Genomic DNA, 22,886 nt, shown 5'->3' with positions numbered 1-22,886 from the left:
AGAGCCATAAACAAATGTGAAGATCAAATGAGTAAGACCCGGCTCAAAGGCTATAGGAAATAATAACATCTACTATATCCTAAAGTTCTCATGTTGGATCCCCAAATAAATTAGTTTTGATCCATTTTACAGATTGATTCAAAATATTTTTGTATACATTTCTTGGAGCTTTAATATATTAATATAATATTTTCGTAATACTTTAGATTTGCAGGTGGATTGTATCTTTAATATATCAATCATATGGTTTATCTATAATCGGCTTTTGTGTATATATTACTATTCTGTACTATGTACTTCACAGTTTGATATGCTCGATTTTCATTTGCTTCCTTTGATCTCAAGGTATTTAGTCGATCTATAGATCGCATTTTGCTATTTTATCGGCGTCTGTCTCTAAGTGAAGTGCCACAATTTGTTGTCTGTCGCAGCTTATCGCCAACTGCAGGCTGGAGTGGGAGGTGGGTGGGGTTGCGTCAGCTTATCTAGCTAAGGTGTGTGCCTCCCACCCTCTCTATCTCACTCTTTCTGTGGATTGTGTGGCATTCGAGTAATCGCAGCTGATAAAAAGTTTCTTGTTAATTAACATGAAAGTGCATAGCAAAGTCTGGAGCTCGCGCTCTGTGGCACGTATCCAGTTGCAGTTGCAGTTGCAATTGCAGTTGGCTGCGAAAACTCGTCCAGAGCCAAGTCGACGCGAAACTGGCTGCACTCCTGGCCAGACATTTGGCCAAGGCATCGATTGCAGTCGTCGTCGTCGTCGTCGTCGTCATATCGCCGCATTTATGCGCACATAAAAGTCAAATAATAGATCCAATAGATACTTTGCCACAGCGCAACTCGTTGCAACCAGCCAAACAGCCAGCCAGTTGTTGTTGTTGTTGTTGCTGCTGTTGTTGTTAGTCGAATGATTTATAAGCAGTTGTTGCTTCGATACCCTGACCAGAGTTTTAGATGATGTGGCCAAAGGCATAACACAATTGGCTTGCTCATATGATATATAGCCGCTGGTAGATCGCCTCAACTGTAGATCAGTTGCCATGGGAGAGACAGGACACATTCGTTGAACAGAGTCTCGTGCTCAAAATTACTATTAGATATTTATATAATAAATCAATTATTCAATCGATCGATCACTTTACTCATCAGCTATCACATAAAGCCAGGGTGAGGATCAGTTGATACAGGAGAATTTTATGTATATATAGAGTATAAGCTAATCCAATTCAATATTCTTACTACTGATCGTGGATCAGCAGCGATCCTCAGTCATTATGCTCTAAATAATGACGGATCTTACTTTAGATCGACTTGACAAACTCTTTTTTCCCATTCAACTTTAAGCCGGATCACTATGCACTCGTGATCAATTATCAGGAAGAATCAGCTAATCGAGTTAGCTTGGTCGATAACGCGCTGACTTCTTCAATTTGTTAATTTTGCATCTCTTTCCACTGTAGATCGAGATAACGCTCAGTAAATCAAAGCACGATCATTGTGAGTTTGTCTTTAACAGATTGCACCGCCTGCTTTCAATGGCCAAATAAATCGTTTTCAATCTAGTTAGCAGCTCAAATTATAAATCATTGATAAAGCGGTCCGATCGGTTGACTTTGCTAAAACTTGTTCGGGCTGTCAGGCTACCATGTGCTGCATCGTTTCCAAGTTTATAATTCCAGAAATTTGAGTTAGCTGCGATAATCTGAAGCAATCATTTTTCACATTTATCTGATGTCAGTTGCATATACATAGCATACATTGATCTTCAGCAGATCTAGCCAACAAATTATAATAATATTCAGTCATAAATCAGATTTGCTTATCAATAAATATTTCTTATAGCGAAATTGATTAAGGCCTGCCAGACTCTGGCTAAGTAATTAGTTTTCCAGGATAACTAATAGATCACTAAAATATCAGCCAAGGATCATGTAAAATAGATCATAGATCATAGATCAGTAAGAGAGTATATGGGAGTGATCATAAAGCTGATCGTCTAATTGTGCTTTCATTTTTTCTTTTTTGTCTATAATTAATAAAACAATATCTGTAGCAAAAAAGTATATTACATAAAGATTTATAATCAGATTTATAAAGATATTTAAAACAGTTGCAAGTGATCGAGATATATAAGCTATTGTGGTAAATAATCGTAGAAGAGATTATAAAGTTACACATATATGACAAGAGGCTATATAGTTCATAGATTATTCGTATTCTTATGATCACATTCATAACAAGTCTAATATATCTTTGAGTGGTGATCAATTGATCTATATAATGATAATTTTTGCTGTAGTGTCATGATCAGTTTATAAGAGCAGTCTTTAAGGTATGTTCACATAATGAAATCATATATAGCAAGATGGAATCATATTTCTGAACAATCTTATTTTTATTTATGATCACACTTTAAGATCATTCTGAAAAATTTAATAATACCATAACTAAATGAGTGAAATATTATGAAAATATTGTAATTGCGTTATATAGATCTGATCTTATTTTTGATCAGTTTCATGCTCAGCAGACTGACAGCTAGCTTTATATAGGAGCTTTTATACGTGGATGTGAGCTGAGCTTAGATCGCAAGTTTTATTTTGGGGCAAGCATCGATCACCTGTAAGGGTAACTAAGGGTCGGCTTTACTCTTACCATAAATCGTTGTATTTCTTATAGCTTTTCGTTCATAGCGTTGTTGCTTTGTATTGTCGTTGTTGTTGTTTCCGTTTGCTGTTTGTTGTTGGTTAAGCCAACTGTCTTGTACTTTTATGGTCGACTCGTCTTATCAATAATTTATGTCAGATTATACCGTTATGTCACAATAAATTAAAGTTGGCAACTTATTTTCCCGGCTGCTGCGATTTTTCGTTTTTCGTTTTCGTTTCTGTTTGGGATTTTTCTTATTTTTTATTTTTTTTTCATTTTTATTATGGCCAAATCTGTCAGTTTAGTGGCGCATTTGGAAAATGGGGAAAATTGAACGGGCCGCACGGGCTAGCCCCAGCTAGTGGCAAGTGGCCACGCCTCGCTGCCAGTTGCCAGTTGCCAACGAGGCAACGGCATCTGCCTGGCAGCTTGGCTACTTTGGCTGCTTGGCGTGCGGCGTGCGGCGGCAAATTTCACTGTCACGCCTCGTTTTCAATTAACTTGTTGGCGGCCGCTGGTCAAGCCGATAAATCAAATATGCCGCCAGTCGCTGCAACTGCTGCAAGCTGCATGCTGCATGCTGCAGGCGGCAGGCTGCAGGCTACACAGCAGCCTTTTTGATTTATGAAGATCGCTTCATTTGGCTGCTGTGGCTGCTGTTGCTGCTGTTGCTGTGGCTGCTGCACGCAGCCATGTCAAAGTTTATCTGCTGCTCTGCGATGATTAATGTGGCTGGCAACAATGTGGCAAGCAGCCATAAATGCGCAACTGCAACTTCGACTGCCCGGGCTGCTGTTTATGGTAGTTGCCTCGCTGGCTAGTTGGCCAGTTTTGCAAGGGTCAATCCGTTTGCGTGGCGCAGATACCCAAGTAGCTGCCAGCGACTGCAAACCTGTATCTATCACTTAGCAAAGTATCTGTTTCCTCTTCTTCTGCCTCTCTTACTGCGCAGCTACAGACAACGCACTCGCCCAAGCAGTCTAAGCCATCTCTCACCCTCTCTCTTTCTCTTTTTCTTTCTAGCTCCAAGCAAAGGCGACACACATGTCCTATCAAGGAATCTGCAGGTTTGTCAAAGCATCTTTAGAATCATTTCTGATCTTTGAGATAAAGTCGAGACTTTACAATGTGTGTCGTCGAGCTTGTCAAAGTACGATAAAGTGTTAATTTCTTTAAGTAAAATAAAGTACGAATTGCTTGAATTATGATACCTAATCATATCAAAGATACACTCAGATCTTGACTTAGCATCTTCAAGTTTTTCATTTGGATATTTGCTTAACTCTTGGATACTCACTGATTAAAGTTCAAGAATATGTTATTTATCTGATTATCATCACGATTCATCAAGTCCTGCGGAAGTATCTACAAATTGTTAAACGTGTCTGCAGAAAATATACTAAACTCTAAGATGCACGTAATTGTCGCTTGAGTATATACAAATTGTGCAAAGGATCAATTGAATATTTGCTTATCTCTTGGATATAGTCAGATCTTGCTCTTAAGCATCTACAAGGTGTTCGAAGTTCCTTGCTTAAGTATGTACAAGTTGACGAATTCTTTAGAATATTTCCTGATCTCTAAGTCACAAGCAAATCTTTAAATTAACTGTAGAATATCTATAGGATATCAAGTTAGCTGATTAAGCGCGATCATTTATTTTTTCTGTGCTTTAGAATATATTATGAAGTGCAATTTAAGTGTCTTCAGAATCATAGTTGGCGTAAAGGAAAGAGCCATGCAGATCTTATGTATCTAAATATGTATATGTACTATTGTAGCTTATAGTATAATAGTATACTATGGCATATACCTATTGTATCTAGCAGTTAGACCTAGACCAATTATCTGATGTTTCCAGATCAAGCATCTTCTAAAGATACGAATATTTGATAAGAATATCTTTGAGCAAGTTTTCTACTCTACATAAACTGCTATAATATTTGGAATACAATTATCTGAATGATATAGAAAAGTATCTATCTTTAAATAAGCAATCTGTAATATAATTTAGATATTCCATTCCAATTCCAGCAAGTCACTTTGAAACAGAGCTGCATATCAGTTAAGAGGTGGTTCACGGACCTTTAAGCTACGTAAACCTCAGTAATCTGTATGTAATATCTATAAAAATATTTATATGGGCGGGCTTATAGATCAAAGGGGGCAATAGCTAAGCAAATGTTAGCTAAGCTAAGTAAAGTATCTTCAACTTGAAACTAGGTACGATATGCGCTGCTGCCAGTTGGGTTTATCTAAAGTGCATCTGGGAGCTCTGCGAATATGGTAAAACATCTTGATTGCAATTACATAAAAGTATCTGTCACAGAAACGATCAGCGATCCACGCAATTCAGGCTCAATCCAAATTGGTATGAAATGTATCTACAGCTCAGAGAAGAGTATCTAGATGAGCTGAAAGCAAGTGTTGAATGCATTTAATGGACAATTAGCCTGTAGCAATATTAAAATGCATAGCAGCTAGCAAAGCATCTTTGCGAGCATTGCAAATGCCATAAAATTAGCTATAAGCAGTTAGCCACAGTCGGCACCGAGCTGAGTGTAATGCATCTGCCAGGTGAGTGTCAATTGCAAATTACAATTAATGTAAAAAATATACAAATAAAGAATCGAATAAAATGTTTAATTAACAAGAAAGCTGGCAATATCAACAGTATCAAATTGGTCAGGCAAAACAAAATAAAACGCAAGCGGAGATAGCTTCGATCCAGCTACGATACTATATAGGAATATGTGCATATGTGTGTATGTGTGTGTGTGTATTTATGTATGTCATGTATGTCATTTTGTACTCACTTGAGTGTGCGGGCGCTGCTTAAGAGCAGGCACAAATGCATTTACAGTTGCAGTTACCGTTAAGCCGTCACCAGCTGCAGCGATGGCCACAATTATGCTGGCAAATCACAGCGAATAAGATCAAGCACAACAATTGTAGCAAACAAAATGGAAATAATAACAACAAAAAAACACAAACAAAAAATTGTAAATAAACAATAAATAATAGTTTTTCTTCGCGGCGTCACCAAGCGAAATGCGCTGCAGCTGCGACAGCAGCTGTGTGCGAGAAAGAGAGGAGCGTAAGCGAGCTATTGACTTGGAGAGCGGGAGAGCGGCAAGGTAAGAGAGCGAGCGAGCGAGCGAGCAACAAGTTCACGCACGACACACGAACACACACAACTTGCCGATCGCTTGTTGACTTTGCAACGGCGCACGAGCAACTGAACCCAGCGCTCGGCCACCAGCCGCAAGCAAAGCTCCAGACTGTGCAGCGAAGGCCTCGGCCGCAGCCCGAGGAGCTGCCGAGCGCGAGAGCCGAGGCCGAGGCCGAACGGCCAGCTGGGTACCACAGATCCCCCAACCACATTGCTGCCCAATGTACCCGAGCACATTGAAAGGGTATAATGGTTCACTCAAAATGTATGTAATGCATATATGGGGCGTGGCAGATCCCCTAAAGAACAAAAGTTGAACCACAAGCGAGGGTAAGCATAAGTCGGGGTAACAATAGAATATCGATACACAAATCTACAAACATAATTGCATTTACAAGAACAAGAAGCTTTAATTTGTGAGTGAATATGTGAATCATTACCCATGAATGGATTCAGCACACGAATATTTATGTACATATATACATATATGGAATGTATTTCAAAGAAAGTTAAAGGGACAAAAATGCCCGTTTAGATACATCTGCATTAGATTAGGGAAATATAGGCAAATATTGAGTATACGCATAAATCATATTGGAAGGAATTCGATTTGCAGTGTATCGTTCCAAGTACCCAGCTAAATCAATCGTCAGCCTTTTATTCCAAGCACAATAGGATAAATAAAATGAAATTGTGGAGACGTTAATGGCACTAGAATTAATAATATGAATGGACAAAATGACAACAAGATAGAAATTGAAACACATTTAGCCATATACCATTGACAAAAAGAAGTAAGGCTTTAGGTACATTAGTATAAGTTATGATAAAATTCTAGTATGACAAAATTGTACACAAAATTGTGCAGTTTGCCGTTGCCTAAAAGAAGTACCATTTCAGATACCTAAGCGCCAATTTCTCTTTGGGTACCCTAAGATTAGCTTAAAGAGTAAAACTGCTAAAATATCAATTAGGGGAAATTTCAAGTATAGTATTCACTGTACCATTGTATGTTTACGTGAAGGATCATTTTGGTTGCATTATGTACATTAAGCAGATTATGCATAAAAAAGTATGCCAAAATTGGCTATTGGTAGTAAAATTTTAGGTACATTTGTATAAGTTGAAAGCTATATATATGTACAATATAAATGCCAAAATTCTAATTAGATAATACATTAAATTCAGGCCGATGGGCGACCCGATAACGCTCCAGGCCCCGGGTACCAGACACACCCAGCCCGAGCGGCAGCTAGCTGTCGTTATATCCGGAATACGCTATAACTGTATAAGTTTGCTCATAGAAGCTTCTCTGAGGAACAATACAGACGCTATAAGCGGAGTCGGTGTAACCGAATTCTACTGTACTAAAAAGAAAGGTTCCCTAGTTTACCAATGCCTAAGAGTATTACCATTTTAGGTACATTATCACTATTTACGCTAATGTTAGCATACTAACAACAAAATATCAATAACGGGAAATTCCAATTACATTTTTCCACTGTATGTCAGCATAAAGTACCATTTTGTTGTACTAGTATTGATGATTAGAGAAGGCCTTAACTCTTCTTTTCTTGCAGTGTACCATTGGCAAAAGAAAGTACCAGTTTAGGTACATTCGTATTGCATGTGATAAACGTACCAGCTTTTGCCGTCCTATCTACGGGTGTTTGTGTGTGCGTGTGTGTGCCTATGTGTCGCCAGCTGCAAAGCTGTTGCCAGTCTGTTGTCTCATCCTAATCCTAGGCACTGATCGCAGCATAAATCAACAGCAACAACAGCAACAACAACAACAGCAACAGCAACAACGTCGACGACGACGACAACGTCAACGACAACGACAACATGATGGAATAATGGCGCTGATTGAAACATGAAAAGCATAGCGACAACTGTCAGGGTTGCCAGAGGGAGTAGGGGTGTTAGGATCATGGCCCGGTCCTCAACAAGGCCGCTAATTGCGGCAGCAAATTGGCCCCAAACTGCATTTGATTTGCATAATATGCCAACGCAACGATCGCCGATCAACGATCAATGGAATGGCTCGGACGTTCGACCGCTCGCTCGTTCGTTCGTTCGTTTGTTTGTTCGCTTGTTCGTTTCCCATATGCAAATTGGCCTGGGGGGCTCTCCTAATCGGAGCGGCCGATCGGGCTGGCAACTTTATGACAGGCTCTCTGGCGGCTGTCACAATATTTGTACGGTATTAATTGACCACTTGACGCCTCGAACAGTGCCCAAATGGCCAATAGCAGAGACGGCGACACAGACACAGGGAGAGACTTCGTTTTAAGTGTTTTATGAAGTCAGGCAGATGGGCGACCCGATAACGCCCCAGGCATTGGGTACCGGACACACCCAGCACGAGCAGCGGCTAGACAGAGAGGGGGAAGGAGAGAGGCACTGTGTCGGCACATACATAGCTCATAGCTGTCATAGATATCGACTGTCCACATGCAACACACGATACACAGGGCAGATACATACGGAATGAGACAGCGGATAGAGCCGCGGCATACGAATTGACGGAATTTATAATATTAACTTTACCCAATTGATCGCAGCACTAATCGATTCTACGCCCAATTATTGCCAATTATACAATTTGTAGTTTGCGTTTGCCATCGATATCACATTTCGGTCGCGAATGCTCTCATATCTCTTATCTTATCGAACATTTTGGGCTATTTTCAAGCTTGTTTCGGTCGACATGATTTATACAAAACAAGTTTTTTCAATATCAATTCTCATCAAATCATTTGACTAGACATTTTTCCATTTCCTTTCATTCCTACAATCATACACATACTTCTCTGATATTGAAGCCTAACAAATTGGCGAGATGGGAAGATATAATAGTAGTAGTAATAGTAATTGCCCTAAGGACAATGATTTTATTGAAATTTTACTGTTAACTGTTTACATAAGCAATTAACAACAATGACAATGACAATGACAATGACAATGACAATGACAATGACAATGACATTGACAATGACAATGACAATGACAATGACAATGACAATGACAATGACAATGACAATGACAATGACAATGACAATGACAATGACAATGACAATGACAATGACAATGACAATGACAATGACAATGACAATGACAATGACAATGACAATGACAATGACAATGACAATGACAATGACAATGACAATGACAATGACAATGACAATGACAATGACAATGACAATGACAATGACAATGACAATGACAATGACAATGACAATGACAATGACAATGACAATGACAATGACAATGACAATGACAATGACAATGACAATGACAATGACAATGACAATGACAATGACAATGACAATGACAATGACAATGACAATGACAATGACAATGACAATGACAATGAAATGACAATGACAGATGACAATGACAATGACAATGACAATGACAATGACAATGACAGACAATGACAATGACAATGACAATGACAATGACAATGACAATGACAATGACATGACAATGACAATGACAATGACAATGACAATGACAATGACAATGACAATGACAATGACAATAACAATGACAATGACAATGACAATGACAATGACAATGACAATGACAATGACAATGACAATGACAATAACAATGACAATGACAATGACAATGACAATGACAATGACAATGATAATGACAATGACAATCATAATGACACTGATAATACTAACATTGATAATTAATTCATTGAATATGAACGAGTAAATTGAATTTGAATGAATGCCTTAAAGATCATATTATTCCACCAGCTCGCCTTCCAATATCTGTATGTAGTTACTGCTGGGCAGTCCTCACTGTACTGTCGGCCAACTGGCGGACAACCTTTCAGAGTGGGAACACGTTACATTTCCTGTGCTGCATTTACTCTCTCAGTGCTCGTCCGTCTGTCTGACTGTCGCTGTCGACTGTCGCCTGTCCGTTTGTGACATGCCACAAAATGTTGTCGCCATAATTTCCCCTTTTACACTGCAAAAAGTTTGCATAGCCAGCCGATCCACTAACTGCAGTTCTTAAACGCTTAACTGTGTTCATTTCAGCCATAAGCATCGCATAGAGCCTTTATTCATTAGCATTTTATTGCAGCTGCCTCTGTAACTGATACTGCAACTGCTTCGACAACAACTAAACGCAACTCCTTTTTCGTGCAGTGCAGTAAGTGCAAAAGAGATCTTATCTGCAGCAAAGCTCTGGCCGTCATTCGATCTGAGTAGCTACTGCATAACAAGGATGCCGCTTCATACACCAAATGTCTATATGTAACAGAGAGTTGAAGAGAATTTTGCCTTCTCTATGCCATTTAACTGAAGTTTTACATCAATATGATATAAAAAGATGTACTATTTATCACATTTCCTTTATATATTCGCATTTCAAAATTTTTACTACATGTAGTACCCCATATATTCTCACTCTCAGCAGCTGTAATTGCTTTTACTAATATTTTCATTGCAAATAATTTTACGAATATTTCATAAAGAAAGTCTCTACCTCAAAATGAATTTCTATCAGACATTTAACTATACATACCTGATATATTTCCATTTTTAATGTGCACACCAAAATTCTGACACGCATTCTCAGCGGCACTAACCTTACTTATGAGTGACTGTACAAATATAAATCCGAACTCTTTTATCTTTAAAGGCTCAGCAGCAGTGATTTGACTTAGAAAATCCCTTATCAATTTCCATCTCAAAATTAATTAATCTGATTTCTTACTCAATTCTCAGCAAATTGGCGTTGTTTACTTCTTCCTACATTCCCTATGAATTCCCATTTAGAAACTCTTCCCATTCAATAATGCCCAACGGCAGATTTTGTACTTGTAAATTCCCGAAAACTTTCCGAAATAATCGAAATGAAGGCACGACAGCTCGTCTTGCAGTGTAGTTGTAGTATGTGTTGCATGCAACATCGTTGGCATCGTCGCCGTCGTGTTTGGGTGTCGCTCGACAGGCGACATAACCTTTAAGGCAATCGGAGCAGCAGTTGCTGCAACTGCGGAAGAGAAGTGGCAAATGCACAGCTTGCAACTAGGAATGACAAATATGCTGGCGGGCAATCGGCACGCAACTCCCGACGGGGACAAATCGACGTTGCAAGCAAACAACTGCAGCACACTGCAACAACAACAACAAATACAACAACAACTCGACTAAGCACTTGCATCGCATCACAACTTTCAACTCTGATTCGATTTACTGCAAATTGGTAACAAGAATCTTAGACAAAAGGAAATGAGCAATGAATGCTCGAATACTCTTACCAAAGATGGAGCAAAATGATTCCAATGAATGCTTGAATACCCTATTAATGAGCATCTATGAATCTAGGTATATCTTGCATATCCTAATCAAAAGTTAGTATGAAAAGTCCGTGATGGCTCCAAACCTTGCACAAAACAAAAATTCATATTTAATATTAATAATATTAATTCAAAATGACAAGGGGATCCGTTTTTTTTTCGATTTACACAGAAATTCAAACTATCGAGCATTATCGAGAATAATCAAGGGTATATACCGGGGTACAAATTACCGAGACTCGACTGTACATATGTATAGTGTAATAATCACAAAGAAATCAATCAACAATAGATTCAAAGTATTTATTACTATGATATATATATGTTTACTATTTAAATATATTTTTCAGTTATATTGTAGAAACTGGAGTTAAAAATGTAAAAAACCAAAACATTGCATGTTTTGCGATATAAGAATGATAGCTTAACTACTTTATCCAAAAGAGTTTAAATAAATCTATTTATAATACAACTTGAATAGCCCATAATATTCCCACATAAAGTTTATGTGAATACCCCAGCTATAAAAGCATTAAGAACAAAAAATCGATGGTAGAATATTTTATCCGAAAAAGCTTTTTCAAAAGTAGATTGTAATGCAAGTTTGAATACTCTACTAAAAAACAGTGTACGAAAAATCTATTATATATAATCTAAATATTCTAAAAAATATGCAATGAACTATATATAGATATAAAAATTCTATTTTATATTCATAGATTCTGTACTATATAAAAGATGAACACTTGCAGCGAATGTACAACTCAAACCAAAACCTGAAGCGAATCAAATTATACCAAGTTTAAGAAACTGTGCCACATATAGTTAAATATAACTGAAAATATCAAGAATATATAATTTAAGATCATCTATGACTAGCCAAGACATAAACCAAAAGCTGCTGCACGAATCAGCTGAATCAGCTGGAGACAGAATGCCACACATAGTTGGTATAGCCTTAGTTAGGGTATGAGGCCAATGACGCAAATGGCGTATAGCGAATACCCAAGACTTTTTTTTATACTTTTGTTGTTGTTTTAGTTGTTGTTGCTGTTTGCCTTATGCTGCTCTTGACTTGCGGTTTTCGCTGTTATTTATTTACTTTGCCATTGTTGTTGTTGTTGTTGTTGTTGTCGCTACTTTTGCTATTTGGTGGCTTACAGCGACGCCCGCTCGATCATGTAATTACTTTGACGATCATACACGGTGGCCGCTTGATGGGCCGCTGACGTCAACGGAAGTCGACGTCGCCGTCGACGTCGCTGTCGAGGCCGCCTCAGAGGCTGTGACCGAAGAGCGGCCGCACGAGAGTGAGAGGGAGAGAGAGAGAGAGAAAGAATGCGAAATTGCGTGACCATGCAGCTCTCCTTCTCCCTCTCAAGCGCCCTCGCAATCGCCTTTACCCTCTCTGCTGCTCGTCTCCCATTTCAATCGATTTGTCACACCATTAGCGGGCGTCATAACTCAAGCGGCCAGCCAACCCCCCAAACAATCGCAGAGTCGCGCCGCTAGCAGCGCTGCCAGCGTCACTGCTCGCTGCCCGTTTGCGATTAGATATGAGCGGCTGTCAGAGCTATGGCCTGTTCAGCTGACGGATGGCCGCGACTAAATGCCATATATGTATATAAAAAACAACAACAACAACAATGACTACAGCAACAATATAAGCCCAAAACACTATCCAATAATGATAATGCCCGAGTGTTAAGCGAACTATGCGCTATCATTCCAAATGATCCGCATAGCGAAAGTTTCATTTCCATGTATATAGACTTTGTTTTTTATATATATGTATATGATAGTCTAAGATATATCGCGTCTGAATGTCCTAGCTAGCCCTATCTCCATTTGTCAATTAGTTCTAGAGTTGAGATCACTCAGAAATCCAATTAGATCATAAAAGAGTTATGACAGCTAGCAGAGTTTACAAGCTGCTTGCAAAATAAAGCTAGCTGCAGGGCAAGTAGTAAAACTAGAGACTAAGTTGAAGCTCTATGTAAGTGGAATATATCCGAGAATGTCTATAAGAGTATAGGAGAATGTGAGAGATTGGTCTATAAGAATGTTGTATAGATATCTAAAATGCCGGTAAATTGAATAGGCTCGATATATTTCAGAAATAGTTGATAGATTTATTTACGTAACAAATCAGAGTTTTATTTTAAATGATAAAGTTCTTGAAGCTATGAAATAATTTCAAAGTCGACCGGAACTTTATATACATATGAGATATATATATTTGAGATATACATATATGTATGTCTATACAATATCAGATTCAATAAACTATTGCTATCTGCAAATTTTTGTCTCTTCATATATCCTATTATCAATTCTCCTTCAAGCCCGAATGAATATACCCCCTTGCAATGTTGTAGGAGGCTTTATTTCTTAATTTTCTCTTATTGCTTCTGTACATCTTTTTTTTCAAACTTCAACTCAATTCTCCCGATCTTTTTCTTCCATATATGTATCTATCGATGGTTAGCCATAGTGCTGGTCCCCCAAATCTTATATTGAGCTACTCCAATATATACAGGGTATGCCTAGCTCAATATCATCATTCTCAATCATAAGCTATAAGATTCTCTCTCATGTGTAGAGCATTGCCAAGTCGTTGCTGTGGGGGCAATTGCTTATCTTTGTAATTTGTTGTTATTTTTATGGCCTCGGGCACAAGATTTGCCATTATTAATGATCGCGAAGCCAAACAAAATGGTGCCCAGTGACGTCACAAGCGAACGCGCGCGCGTTCGCTGCCTTGACACCCACACACAGGCAGACAAGCAGAAAGCGACAAAGAGAGAGAGAGAGAGAGAGAAAACAAAGGAGAGAGAGGGCCTTAGGGGTAAACTTTATCTAAAGTAATCAGCGCAGCCCACGCCGCAATGAGCCAAGCCAAAAGTCAGACGAGTTGAGAGACGGACGGACAATAGGACAGACGGCGGGACAGACGGCGAGATAGTTAAACAGCTCCGACTTGGAATGCTAAATTATGGCTAGCTAAACAAATGTTGACCCTGTCTGTCGCGCGAACTCTCAACTCTCTGTCGGTTTCTCTCTCTTTCCCTCTCTCTGGCATTCCACTCTACTCAGCTGAGTAAATGTTGTCAACATCTGGCCATCTAGTACCCTTCTCCCTAAATCAACTTTTGCACTTATCTACCGATGCGACTTTTATCTCGCTTGCTTAGAACACGCTTTACACTTCTGTCCACCTCTGAGGCTCTCGAGCTATAGAAATTACATACTTCTGCTATGATTCTGTCAACCTCTCTCCCCCCTTACTAATGTTTTCTCACTCTCTTTCTCTCAAGAGAGTAAGAAAACAACAGAAAGAGAAGGAAGAGAGATTGACGGAATCATAACCATCCTTTGAATCTCCTTTGAATCCCCTTTCTCTCTCTCTCTCTCTCTCTCTCTCTCTCTGAATCTCTATCCTGTCTGTCTCTCATTCTAGTTGTCTGTATCGCTATCTGTGCTTCTTTCCATCTTTTCTATTTCTTTTGCTGAGCTAAATTTAACACATGCATCTCTTGCTCTTTCTTTCTCTTCCTTCATCGCTCTCTCAGACTCACACTCTAACACTCCGTCTCTATCTAGACCTTGCTGTCTCTCTCTCTCTCTCTTTCTCTATATCGCTCTCTCTCTCTCTCTGCCTCTCTCTCTTCCTATGATTTCATCACTAGGCCTCAGGCTCATTCTCTCTCTAGCTAAATAAATAACATCCCAAACTCTCTCTCTCTATCTCTCTCTCTGCACCCTTTTTCTATAGTTGCACCTTCACCTAGCGTCGACTTGTTCTACCAGGAAATGGGTATTCCAATGAATACCAGAAACTGATATCATAAGTCAACAAATGGACATGAAAATATCTTATCTGTGACGATCTTTCATGTATATCAAGAAAATACACAAAGATGATAGATATACTGTTATTTATATTTCTTTATTTACCGAAAAACATTTCCATTTCGCTTTCGCGGAAAATTTTTCTACAGCTACCCCACTCCCTTTCCCTGACTTGCTCTATCTGCCTATTTCCCGAAATGCAAGTTGTAGAAGTTTCCCTTAGATTAATGTAAAATCCCCAATCTGTGACTTTGAAACTGACATGTGAAGCAACTGCGTTTCATAAAAACAAAGCATGACGTATGTCAGATATACTAGAGATATACTAGTAATATATCTTATTATATATGTACATACATATGTGGCTTACGAATGGATCGTGTCGAAAACAAAGCATACTTGATAAGCCCAGACGCAGCCAGAGAAACAGAGTACAAAGCTCGGTTATGTTAGATCTGGGTACATTCATAAAATTCATTCAACGCATAAAGAGATATGGAATATTGACACAGTATAGCCCAGCCAGACCGCGCTTAAGTATTATAATTAATTACGATTTCCTTAGGCAAGTGTCTGGGACTAGATAAGTCCCATGAACGCATGTGGAATAGGAAGAGTAAAAACATTTGAATGCTCTGGAAAAGACTACAAATTAAGTCTAAGCTTTTAAATTAATCCAGATTATCTATGTATTATAAGAGAGTCGCGGCATTGATTTAGTCTACGAAAAATCTTGGGCTTAGCTTCTGGAAATTGCAGCATAGCTGAAGCACATAATGGTCACATAAAAATGGATGCACAAAGTATATATACTTATATATATGTGTATATCATTGTATGGTCGTGAAATTAGGTCGAATTCCTATTGCGAGTTCGTGAGTATTTTCAAAATTCCGAAAATGTTCTTTATGCACGTAGCCAAAATCAATTGCTTTCAAGCCCATTTTAAAGATATTACCAAAATGGGCTTAGCCTAAGTGTGAAATGAAATACGCTTGGCGAGTGTTATGGGTGATTGAAACTAGAGCATTATGTGCATAAAAGATAGCGAAGAACTTTAACTCCCACATTGAGAAGATCATAAAAGAGCTTGCGGATTCATATACATGTGGTATATTGAATTATGGTTTCATTATGGATATTCTCTTCCTATTCTCCATATTCATATACCTATTTTACCATATCATACCCTTACAAAGCTTCACACTTCTCCGACTGTCTGAAGAGTGAAGAAACAACAATGGCCAATATAGATAAAGATGTAGATAGAGTTATAGCAAAGCCCAGATAAGCTAGATAATAACATGTATATAAATGTGATATATATACAAACACAGCTTTGCAATTGTTGCGCTATAGATATATATGTAAATATATATATATATTGTATGTTTATATTATGATTTTTATTACGTATAGCTGTTTATATATGTATATGTATATGTATGTATAATCCAAGTTTTCTTTATTTACTTTACACAATACTATATAGTTCTTGCTGTTCTGGTCGGTCGGTCTATCCGTCCGGATCTCTTGATATATAGAACGTATATACACAGGAGAAATAATACACATATAGGCGCATTGTATATATCTATAATACTAAAATATACAGAGTTAATCACTAAGATAAGCGTCCGTCGTTTGTGTATGCCCGTGTGTTTGTGTGTGTGTGTGTGTGTGTCTGCTCTGTGTGTGTTGTGATAGCACAGTTATGTATATATGTTTGTCGATATACATATGTATATAGCTGAAGTCGCTGCCACAACTTTTATTAGCGCACCCAATTTCAACATCATCATTTGTCGGCGTCGACTCATAAGATACAAAAAAAAAGTTTATATATATACATGTATATATACACATTATATACTAAAAACCCACCCGTAGTTCGTTCCACAGCAATGGAATCTTGCCTGGCGATAAGATAAGCGGCAAATTAATTACCTGTACTCACTTGCGCCCGCCCGCCCCGCCCACTTCTCTAACTCTAATATCTCGAACTCTCTCTACATCATAAAAAAAAAAAAAACAATTATATATATGTATATGTATATGCCTATAATAGATATACTAAATTTAAACAACAAAAATAATACACAACGCACACACACAAACACACACACACACACATACCATCTACCCACTGCCCCCTACACAGCCCGCCCCTGATCAACCCCCCATCCTACATTGTGTGTCTTTTAATCTTAATTGAGATTTCCTATAATTGTGACGCTGCCGTCGCTGCCATCGTTGCCGTCGTCGCTGCAGCGCTGCCTGCTGCTGCCTACCTTCTTAGTGCCATCGCCGAGCTGCGTGGCAGCCAAAAGCTCGCTCAGCTGACGCTCTCGCTCTTGCTCCTGCTGCTGCTGCTGCTGCTTCTGCTGCTGCTGCTGCTGCTCGATGTCTATGTCCCCGTCGTCGCCGCCGCTGAGCTCGCCGCTGCTGCTGTTGCTCGACTTGCGGGCGAGTGCGACGCGAATGCCGTTCACAATGCACTCGCCGCCGTCCAGCGCCGAAATGGTGGAGCCGCAATAGTAGAGGTTGCTGCAGCTGCTCGCCGCACTCACATCCGACTGAGCTTCATCCTTGGCGCCGCCGATGCTGCCGGCGGCAGCGGCACTCGCTTCCAGCGAGCAGCGACGCTGGCCGCGTGAGCGCTGCAGGCGAAAATACTCCATCTCCTCCATGCTGATGCCGCATGCGGTTATATCATCCGAATAGTCCGAGACAACCACCGAAGGCGTTCGCACGTAACGCACGCCCGGCATCCCGCCCAGCTCGCTGACGCAGCTTTGCGTGGACTCGCGCCGTGAACCGGGCGGCGCTGCCAGCGCCGCGACGACGCGCTCCTCCAGCAACACTTTTGTTGGCACGCCCCCGCCGACGCCCACGCCCACGCCCATGCCGATGGCGGCGGTGGCGCTGGTCGGCGAGGTCAGCGGCGAGTCTGGCAGAGCTGTCGGCTCGGCCAGTGGCAGCAGAGCCGGTCGCAACGGCAAATCGGTAACTGTTAATGTCATGCGTCGCTGCGGCGACGGCAGCGTCTCCATATTGACGTCGTCCACTTCCAGGCCCAGCGCCGAGTCGCTGCTCGCACAGCGCGTCACTTTCGGCTTACGCCGGGCAACGGCGTCGCACTCATTGTCGCTGCTGCATGGACTGATGCCGCCCGCATTGCAGCCCTCGTCCGAGTTGGCAGCGCTGCTCGTAATAACAGCTGGCTTCAGCTGCCCCGGCGCCTCCGCTGCTGCTGGCTGCTGCACAATCATTGCTTGGAACTTTTCAATCAGCTGCTGTATGGGCGTCCTGGAACGAAGAGCTTCCGTTTCGATCTCTCTAACTGGAAGTCGCCGTTGTGGCTGTGGCTGTGGCTGTTGTTGTTGTTGTTGCGCTGTAAAAGCGTTAAGATCCTGGAAAAAAGCTGCGCGCAGTTGCGCCTTGTGCTCAGCGAGGCAAAGCTGTCGTTCACATGGAATCGCACGCAGAGTGTCTGTCTCTCTTAATGTTGTGCTCTCTTTCGGGAAAGCTTCCTCTTCTTCGTCTGTTCGTGCTGGTGCTGTTGCTTGGACTTGCGCTTGTGCTTGTGCTTTCGTTGCTGCGACTGTTTTCTGTTCGAGGCGTGCGCAACGCTTCGCTGCTCTCAGATAACTAAAAGTCGTTGGCGCTGCCGTCGCGCATTTATTTTGAGCGTTAACCGTTGTCAGCGCCGTCAACGCTGATGTCGTTGCCGTTGCCGTTGTCGTTGCTCTTGTCGCTGATGCCGGCGTCGCAGTCATTATCTTGAGCATTGAATCGGTTTCGGTTTCGGTTTCGGGTTCGGTATCGGGTTTGGTTTCGGTTTTAGTTTTGGTTTCGGTTACGATTTCAGTTTCGGACGCGGCGGCGGCGTCGGCGGAATTTTGTTGACCATCGCGGCGCGCACTCATCGCTGTCGACGTCAGCGTTAACGTCGGCGTCGCGTGCGTTATAAACTCGAGCTTTCGATTTGAACGCGTCCGCGCAACTCAAATTCAAATGACACCTGCCGCTGCCGTCGCTTAACTGTCGCTCTGACTATAAACACGGTCTTCAACAGCGACGCCAACGGCGACAGCGACAGCAACAGCGACGGCAACTGCGACAGCGACAGCGTGACGCTGGTAATGATATTGCTGCGACTGCAGCTGCTGATGCTGCTCTTGCTGCTGCTGCTGTTGATGTAGAAGGTGTTGCCACTGGCGCTGATGGCGTTTATCCCGTTCTATTGAATTTTCGTACTTGATCATTGCCCGCTTACACGACCGCGACCGCTGCGGCTATCAGTGACGCTGACTGCTTTGATGCGGCCGCTGCGGCTATCGCTGCTGCTGCTACGGCTGCTGCTGCTGCTGCTGCTGCTGCTACTGTTATTGCTGGCTGCAATTGTAAGCAGAATTGGAATTGAAATTGGAATTGGAATTGGAATTGTGTGTGATCTTGAAACGTTGACGCAATGTGCAATGATCCCGCACACATACAAACACACACAAACAAACAAATACACGCACACACTTATTGCTGCTTATTTATTTATTTATACTCGTATTTCGTTTTTGTTGCTGCGCTCCAATTGCTTTGCTAGTTTTCTTAACTTGAGCGCGTAATTGCATTTAAGCACAAAAAAGCACACAAACACACACACACACACACACGCACACACAGAGAGAGGGAGACACAGACAAGGAGACGCATACATGCACAGCGACTGACAGACTGACAGACGTCGCGTTCTCATATGCTGACGCACAGTGGATCACGCTCTTGGTTCGCAGCTCATATAATTTTACATCATGTTCGCGCAGCATTAATTAAGGAAATTCGCCAATTGACGTATGAAATGTGACTCAAACATCAGTCTGTAACAAAAACAATGAGTTTTGGTAGCGAAAAATAGAAAACTTCAGCTGACGCAAATCACATATATTACGAGCTGCACTATGTAGAATGAAACATCCAATATATGTATGTATGTGTATATTTTTAGAATTTGTTGCACAACGATCACAAAATGACTGGAGGAAATGATTTTTGTACTTATTATCTATTGATACATAGAGCCATATAATATTATCAACAACTGAGACGTCATTATCTAAGTTTGTCTCGACTTTTTATCTACCGTCAAAATTGAAAGTCATCTATTTAGCACTCGCTGTGGTTGGCAAAGCTATTCGCATTTAACTGCTGTTTAATGATGAGTTCAGTCCTTGGCTATGGCTGTGGATGGGATGGTGCGAAGAAGGCGTTTGCGAATGAGCACAATCGAGGCGACAATCGCAATGACAATGATCGATAACATGTGATTAATGGAGAGGTAATGTCATCTCAATATCAATTTCACCAGCGAACCGCGAGCGGTGGCCCATTGTGATTCGTTGCGCACTTTGCTCGCGCCGTGCTGGCTATGACGTCAGTGGCAGGGGCCGCGGACGTCGCGACGTCGACGGCGGTGTGACGCGCATTTATTTGTCAGACGCAGCCGCAGACGCAGCCGCGGCCAGCGACCAGTAACTAGCGACAAGGCAGATCGCCACAGAAGGAACAAAAGAGAGACCCTCTCTCTTGAGAGAGAGGGAAGAGAAAACAAGGGCGCAAATGCAAACATAAATATGTACATAGCATAAATATGACAGAGTGTGTATGTGTGTTAGAGAGTTTGAGTTTGAGTGTGAGTGTGAGTGTGCAAACACTCCCGATCAGTCATGCAACCTGTGGGCGGCATCGGCAGCGACGCATGCTTGACTGCAAAAGTGCCGCCCCATCAAGCGGCATAAATAACAAACAACGAAAATGAAGAGACAACAACAGCAAACAGAACAAGCAAAGTGCAATTTTTGACAAGACGCTGACGTCGCTGCTGACGCTGATGTGACGCCGATTGCCACCGTCCCGTTGTCTCGTTGCGAAATGGAAACCACTTTAGGCAACACACCTGCGATAGACGCCGAACTGTATGTATTGGCAATTATGTATGTATGCGTATGTACATATGTCTCTGTGTGCTGTGTGTGTATTTGTGTTTCGCTTGAACGGCACATTGCATTACGTCAATACAATTGACGAAATGGCAAACACTAAGAAAACTGAAGGATAACATAAGCGCGCTCTTATAATCAGTCTAACAGCCTCTTACTCTCTCTTTTTTTCTCGCTCTTATACTCTGCTGCTGGCCCAGTAACCGATTGAAGTTAACTTTCAATGAAACGCTTCCACAATGAATGTTGTTGAGAGGGAGGGCGCGCACAAACATACATATGTACGTATGTGTGTATATTCATGCGAGCATGCGTGTACTTGTGCATATGTATTCATTTATGCATAAGTGTGTACATCTATTTCACACTTTAGCCTTAGCTTTATGTTTATTGCACACGAAAATGGCCAGAGCAAGCGTTTGACGCGCACACGCACGCGCACATTGTGCGCTCTGCGTTTATCGTTGCCAGGGCTGGCGCGCTCCCTTGCTCGCTCGCTCGCTCCTAAGCAAATTGGGCTTTAGCAAATACGGCAGCCATATAAATACCACTCGTGACTTGTAACTATATATTTGTGGTTTATATCAAGTGTGTAGTTGCTTACAATATTTGACAGGCAATTAATGTGAACTTAAATTGTTTGCGGTTGCGTTACGAGCCGGGTTGTGCAACTGCTGCAGCAGCCCTGGCTGTTGCATTCATTGCATTTTCCCATGTGCTGACATTGATCAATTACAAACACTTTAAAGCCTGTCTCTGCCTCTGCCTCTGCCTCTGTCGCTGCCGCTGTCGCTGCTGCTGGTGCTGCGTCTCTCTGTGTTTGTGCTCGTGTATGTGTATGTGTATGTGTTTAGATATTGAATTTAGCAGCTGTTTAAAACACATGCAAATTACATTTTAACTCTTTTAGCTTTTTGGCTCGCAGCTTTTTCTTTTGCGTATTTGCCGTTTCGTTTTGATTGCTTTTCTTCGTTGTAGTTGTTGTCGTTATTTAGTTGTATTTATTTGTTGTATGCACATATGTATACATATACATTTTTTCGTTTTTGTAACGGTCGGCAACACGTTTGACGCGTACGTTGACGAGCGAGCGTGCGGACAAGAGAACGCGGCGACGTTGGCGGCGCTTGCTTCGCGTTTCACTGTGCGCAAGCAACTGTTTTCTTTTTTTTCTTTTTTTTTATTTATTTATTTTGTTTCGTTCCGACTTAAGCTCAAACAGACTCAAATTCTCACACATCGACTTAGCGGGCCACGCGGGGCCTGAGGCGTGGTTCATTGGAGGCTTGCCCGGTGTTTAAGCTGCTCTGCTCTGTTCAGCTCTGCTCAGCGCTGCTCTGCCCGACTCGACTCGACTTAGCTCTGCTTCTGCTCTGCGCCGCTAGCTAATAAACTAGGCTGGCTTCTGTGGCCGATGCACAAATACTAGCGCATGCATACAAATATAATTTAAAGCACACACACACACACATATGCAGATTCACGCGTGTTCATTTTATTTATTTTGGGCGCGCATTTTAGCTAGTTAAATATTAATATTAATTCATTGAACGCACACTTCGCACTCTTCTGTCAATTGCCTATTTTTATATATAAATATGAGTACATATTTATATGGGTGTGTGTGTACAGACACGCATACGTATGCGTGTATTGTTTGCCTTCTCTATTTGCTTTAACGCTCATTTTCGCATGCTACTGTTAAATTTCACATTTTTTCATTTCTCTGCGCTCGTTAGCATCTCCCGTTAAACTAGCTGTCAAATATTTAACAACCAGAATGGCGGGCATAGGCCGATGAGCATTTTTCTAAAGATTTGCCCGCTTACAGGCGCAGGCAGCATTGCCAGCCTTGCATGAGGAAAGGCATTGCCAGCAATAGCCCAAA

The 22,886-nt window shown here is 41.2% G+C and overlaps 1 protein-coding gene across 2 annotated transcripts in view; it reads right to left on the bottom strand.

Moving 5' to 3' along the window:
* LOC108619188 (uncharacterized) overlaps positions 1 to 22,886 on the bottom strand; it is a 24,006-nt gene extending 1,120 nt beyond the window's left edge. The window contains exons 1-2 of one of the 2 annotated variants that reach the window (XM_089473838.1): positions 20,143 to 22,886; positions 17,294 to 19,400 (exon numbers count right to left, since the gene is read on the bottom strand). In XM_089473838.1, coding sequence (XP_089329964.1) covers positions 17,294 to 18,931 — 1,638 coding nt within the window. In that variant the 5' untranslated portion in view covers positions 18,932 to 19,400; positions 20,143 to 22,886. Of the gene's footprint in view, positions 1 to 16,386; positions 19,401 to 20,142 lie in introns of those variants that run through there. The other variant, XM_018015587.2, reaches the window with a different exon arrangement.

This window comes from Drosophila arizonae, chromosome X (genome assembly GCF_054131065.1).
Source record: "Drosophila arizonae isolate 15081-1271.41 chromosome X, UAZ_ARI_1.0, whole genome shotgun sequence".
Classification (NCBI taxonomy): Eukaryota; Metazoa; Arthropoda; class Insecta; order Diptera; family Drosophilidae; genus Drosophila; species Drosophila arizonae.
The sequence above is the reverse complement of the archived record's forward strand: the minus strand, read 5'-3'. Positions and strand labels throughout refer to the sequence as shown.